We start from the raw sequence: 6,421 nt of genomic DNA on the forward strand, positions 1-6,421 counted from the left end.
TTTTGTAACATAATTTTAAATATGCAATCATTTGTTTAAATGTATTTTTTTAGAACTTTCTTCTTTTTGTTTTTTTTTTTCATTTTTAACAGTTTTCAAAATCTACAAATTTCCTAAAATTTGTGAACATTTCTGACAATGTTTTATTCTCACCGATTTGCCGTGCTGCCACATTTACACTAAAGAGTTACTCATAAATTTATCCAAAAAAGCCGGGAAATTAAAAACTGCTTAGCAAAGCAGGATAAAGTGACACAAGAAAAAAAGGTCAAAGGTTTTTTTTTCATGGATAAAAATAGTAAAATAAACTAACTTTAGATGTTAATTGAGTGTTTCTCAAATTTAAAAAGAAGAAATGACCCAAAAATTTTGCAAGAAATTAGTGATGACAAGGAAACGGCCTGAAAATTAGAAAAAGAAAACAAACAAACCACAAGAAATTCCCGGGAAAAGTGGTTAAAATATTCATCATTTTGCAACATAATTTTCAATATGTCATTTTTTTAAAGCGATTTTCTAAATCTAAGAATTTACTGAAATTCTTGACGAACATTTCGGACACATTGTCTTCTTTTCCCATGTTTGAAAAAATAATTTCAATAAAAATAATAATAATTATTATTATTTAGATCATTGTATAGACTCTTCTGTCCTCCGGAGGGTTTGGCGTGGAAAGGTCGGCGTCGCTGCTGCGCTCAGGTGAACCTCAGCGGCGCCGTGAGACGCTCAGAGCTCACAGTTGCCAGCTGAGATTAAACTGGATCACAGCTGTTTCCTGTCGTCACCTCTGCGCTTCAAAATCAATATTTATTCTTTGGATTTATCGATTTTTTGCAGCAACAAAATATCCTTTAAGGACAAAATTCATAATCATGATATTGTTGGATGTCGGGATTGGAGTATTTGAGTAAATGTACTCAGTTACTTTCCACCACAGCAGTTCCTATTTCAGCCTCTCCAAGGAAGGAAGTGATGTCATCAGAGCGACGGGATCATCTCTGCAGGTGAGTGTGAGACATCTGACGTCACAGCTGCCAGCAGAGATTAACAAGTCGACCTGAGGAGCCGCAGACACACACACACGCACGCACGCACGCACGCGCGGGCACACGCATGGACGCGCGCACACGCACGCACGGGCACACGCATGGACGCGCGCGCACACCCACGCACGGACACGCACAGATGCACGCACACGAACACGCATGCACGCACGGACACACGTATTGACCCACGCGCGCACGGACGCATCGGCGCACGCGCACGGACGGACAGACGTTCGCGCACACGCAGACACACGCACAGATGCACGTACACACGCGCGCACGGACGGACACTCACACGCATTGACACACGCACGGACGCACGCTCATGCACACACGCACGCGCGCACAAACACGCGGGGGCGCGCATGGACACACGCGCGCATGTAAACACGCATGGGCGCGCATGCACACGCACATGTACACAAAAGGAAATGAGCAATGAATGAAAATATGACTCAAAAATTTGAAAAAAGTATAAAGAAAAAACAAAACAACAACAAGGAAAATTGATAAGAAAACATAACACAATTGTCCCTCGCTTTTTAAAAATATTTTCTCTTTTTTAAAGCTGATTAAACTTAAATTAAATTCTCTTTCTCTTCTTTTAATTTTGGGCAACTTTTTTTCCTTTAATTTTTTTGGTGATTTTAATTACATTTGACAATTTTTATTCTGTAAAACTTCTTGACAACATTTTCTCTTCAAACATTTTTTGGTGCTTTCTTTCCTTTATTTTTTTGAGGTGGGGAAATTAAAAAAAAATCATTTGTCATCTGGGTTTTTTTTCTAACAACTTTTTTTTTCTTCAAAATTATTTTGGGGTTTTTATTTCTTTTTTTTTGTTGGCGCTGGATGCCTGAGCCTAATGACGCCACTGCGCAACACACACACATGCACAAGTACACACATACACATGCACACACACACACACACACACACACACACACAACACACACACACACACACACACACACACACACACACACAGTGAGGGCAGACCGGAGCACGGATGACATGTTAGATTTGTTCCGGCCTGCAGGCGCCGAGGCCTCTAACGAGGCGAGACATGGACGGACAAAGCATCAATTAGAGCCGCGGGGTGTCCGAGCGGCGGACAGTGGACAGTGGACACGGACCCCCCGCGGTCTCTCCATTGTCCCGCCACTGAAAACATAAAAATAAAGACAATGTGATTTGGTTCTGCCGAGGTGCACTCCAAAAGCCCTCGCAGCATCACGGAGTTAAAAAGCGCTCGCTGTCTTCAAAGCGTAGACGTCCTCGTCGTCCTCAGCCGGCAGATGTGTCCCGCGTGTCCACCCCTCGCTGTGCTCCATTTCTATCAGGCTGTTTCTGGTCAAACAGCATCAACGTCACGGTCGAATAAAAAACACGTTTCATCGCTGAAACCTCAAAGTGTCGATGAAGAAATCGTGCCTCCAAACCTGCGGGGCCACCAGAGCTTTTTTATTCTTCAAAAAGTTATGGTTATTTTTTTTTAAATAAACATAACCATTACTTTGGCATTTTTTCCTTTTTTATTTTGTGATTCTTGAAAACATTTGACAAATTTGTTTTCTTTAAAACTTCCTTCAACATTTATTTGGTGATTTTTATTGCTTTAACATTTTTTGGCAAATTTGTTTTTCTTTAATTTTCTTTTTTTTTCTTTTTAAATGTTTAAAAATATAAAAATGTTCTTTTTCTTTAAAAATGTTTTGATGATTTTTAAGGAACAATGCCTTCCAAACCCCCAGTTCCAGCAAAATAAAAGTCACCAAAATGACATTATTTATCAAAACCAAAAAAAAAAAAATTGCGACACTACTTAAACACATCATGAGTCACTCAGGGAGGATAAAAAAAACAAATCAAATAAATAAAAAAGTCACCCCCTCCTCTGATAAATAAAGAACAGTCCCTTAGATCTATTCTTATATATTCATGATTTCTTTCAAAAACGTGGGAAGAGGAGGACAAGAAAAAAACTAAACAGAAAAGTGGAAACAATCAACAAAAATTAAATAAATAACCTAAACAAAGTCCTAGAAATAAAATCCTTTTCTTATTCTTTGTGTAACATAATTTTAAATGAATAAAAAGTCTAAATATAGTTTCTGGGACATTTTCCTTATTTTTTAAAAATGTTTAATAATTCACCCCATACTTATTCGCTTATTCGTGGGACTTCTTATGGGACTTTTTTTGCCAAATTGCTCATGATGTTTCTAAAGAAATCAAACAAATTTTCAGTTTCAGGGATTTAAACACTTGTGAAAGACGTCTGAATGCAACACATTAAAACTGGTGTAGATGCAGGTGTTAAAGGGTTAAACTGCACTCAAACATGGAACATGTGAAGCACACGTTTCCGTGTGTTCAAAATGCTCGACAGGAGGAGGAGAGATTTCTTCAGTTATGAACCCCACATCTACTTTAAAAACATGACTGTGAAACGTTTCTTAAAATTGTTTTTTTTAAGTTCTTTTAAAGGGTTAAAAACACAGAAATCGAAATGTTTCAAAAGTTTGTCTTACCTCAGTGATGAACACGTGCAGGCTGCCGGGCTGCAGAGAGCTCTGAGAGTCAGAGCTGTGGCAGCACGCTGACCCCGACACACACACACACACACACACACACACACACAGACACACACACACACACACACACACAGACATGCACGAACACACACAGACACACACACACACACACACACACACACACACAGAGACATGCACGAACACACACAGACACACACACACACACAGACATGCACGAACACACACAGACACACACACACACATGCACGAACACACACAGACACACACGCGCGCACACGCACACGCACGCACACACACACAGACATGCACGAACACACACAGACACACACACGCGCACACACACGCACGCATGCACACATGCACACACACACACTGACACGCACACACATGCAACGAAAACACACAAAACATGCACACACACACACAGAGATGCGCGCACACACACACACAGTATTGTTTGTACATGAATTAAACAAATAAAAACAGACAAAAGTTAAAGAAAATTTACTCAGTTTATTCTTGAGTCTAAGTGAACGTTTGTGCCAAATTTAAGAAATTCCCTGGAAGAGTTCAAGAGATATCAAATTCACAAGAATGACATGGATTCAAGACCACATTGAACTTGACCTTTGACCCATGGCTACTAAACTCTAATCTCTTCATCACTAAGTCCATGTGGAAGTTTGCGCCAAATTTGAAGAAATTCCCTCAACGCATGAAGTTGCGACAACCCAAAAACGCCATGTCTCCAGCCTCAGATGGAAAAAATGATCAGAATCGACCTCAAATGTGTGAAGTGTGTCACTGTCGAATGCAAACTTCCCTTCACGACATCACAGAGAAGAGTGACAAACCGCGCAGGTGTTAATGACGGTCGGTTACGTTTTGAGAGAGAATCTTTATTTCAGGCGCACATGTTAAAAAAAAACAAAATCCTAAAAAAAGCATGTTGGTGAGAAATTTCAGTTCTGCATTTAATCCTGTTTAAACTCTGTCACTGCCACCCCCAACAAAACGCATGTTCTCACTGCAGCTTTCGGCCCCTAAAATGATCATTTTCACATGAATTTATCTGAAAAACACAGCGTGGTGAGCAAAGCAGGGGTAATATTTTGAACGTCCCTCAGTTCTTGAGCATTTTGGATCTCCGCGGCTGCAGAAACGGTTTAAAGTTGCTCCTGGATGTTGGAGCTCTGAGTGTCGGCCTCTTTAGTCACTAATTAACTGTTTTCTTGCGAAAACGTTTCTCCGTGTGGGCGAAGCCTTGATGTCCGTGTGTTTTCTTATCAGGCAGCCGCCGACCTTCCCACCTTTTTTTTCAGCTGCAGCACCTGACGCCTTCCCACCCCCAAAAATACGTCTCTGAGAGGATATTTCCACGTGTTCGTCAATATGAACCAAATCTTCTGTGATTAAAATAATATCTATTTAGCACAAAGTATAATTTTCTTTATAATGTTAAGTTCAGGAGTATTTTTCATGACTATCTCTTTACAGTAAACTCTACACCAGTGACACTCAACAGACCAAATCTGGCCCCTGATCGGGCCCCTGGTGGCCCCCCAACCTTTTCTAATTCACAATAAAAAACAACGTGATTGTCTCTGTGGATACTTTTTGTCCTTTTAGTCTTAGATGATCCCCCACACACCCGACAGAGGACACAGCTGAGACACTGATGTCCTAAAACCCTAGAAATGTCCTGAAATCCAAGAATGTCCTGAATTCTGAGACATCCTAAACTGCCAGAAACATGCTAAAATCCTAGAAATATCCCAAACGTCCTTAAATCCAAGAAACGTCTATAATCCTAGAAATATCATAAAATTCAAAAATGTTCTAAAATCCGAGAAATTTACAAAAACCCTAGAAATGTCCTTAATTCTAGAAAAGTTCTTAAATACAAGAAATGTCCTAAAATCCTAGAAATACCCCAAATCCTGAAATGTCCTAAAATCCAAGAATTGTCCTGAAATCCTAAAATCCGAGACATTCTTAGAAATATCCCAAATCCAAGAAAAGTCTAAAAATCCTATAAATATCCTAGAATCCGAGATATTTAAAAATATCTTAGAAACCACCAAAAATCCTAAAAATGTCCCCAAATCATAGAAATGTCCTAAAATAATAGAACTTCCTAAAATCGTAGGAAGATGTATGGGCTGCTGCGGCTGGCCCCTGGCCCCCTGTCATTATGTAAAATTGGCCCCCAACCAAGACAAGTACACTGTCCCTGAATTAGATCACAAACTAGAAATAAACTCAGTAAAATGTGAAGGAACAAGAAAGAGATCCGAGTCTGCAGACTAAGTTGAAACCTTTGTGCCTTTTAATACCACCTTGTTCCACCAACGTAACACGAATATCTCTCGAATTCCAAGATACGTCATTTCAGCGACATGCACCGCAGAGAGGGGGGAGGGGGCCGGGGGCCGGGGGCCGGGGGGGTTACTGGGGTCTGGAGTGGTTTCTGTGGTACTAAGTAATGAGTATAATTTTGGATTCTTGCATGACCTAAAAACCTGCATTTCCCATCAGTATCACAGTTTGAGGTCATGTTGTGGCACATTTAACAGCTCAGTCTGCTGAAGAGCTGTCACACTCTGACTGATTCAAAGGTTTCACCGGTCACATGACAGCAAACATTTCACTGTTAAAAGACAGTGTCGTTAAATTTTAATATTGCATGAAGTGTTTTTGCACCTTTGACCTTTTGGATTAAAAATGTCACCATTTGGTCATTTTATCCTGTCAGACATTTGTGTGAAATTTTGTCATAATAAGGATATGAAGTTATGGCCAAAACCATTTTTGTGA

The 6,421-nt window shown here is 40.1% G+C and overlaps 1 protein-coding gene across 1 annotated transcript in view; it reads right to left on the reverse strand.

The window, feature by feature from the left end:
• LOC121941564 (atlastin-2-like) overlaps positions 1 to 174 on the reverse strand; it is a 7,627-nt gene extending 7,453 nt beyond the window's left edge. The window contains exon 1 of the mRNA XM_042484389.1: positions 154 to 174. Coding sequence (XP_042340323.1) covers positions 154 to 174 — 21 coding nt within the window. The remainder of the gene's footprint in view (positions 1 to 153) is intronic.
• Between the last annotated feature and the right edge of the window lie 6,247 nt (positions 175 to 6,421).

Source organism: Plectropomus leopardus, chromosome 4 (genome assembly GCF_008729295.1).
Source record: "Plectropomus leopardus isolate mb chromosome 4, YSFRI_Pleo_2.0, whole genome shotgun sequence".
NCBI classification, from domain to species: Eukaryota; Metazoa; Chordata; class Actinopteri; order Perciformes; family Serranidae; genus Plectropomus; species Plectropomus leopardus.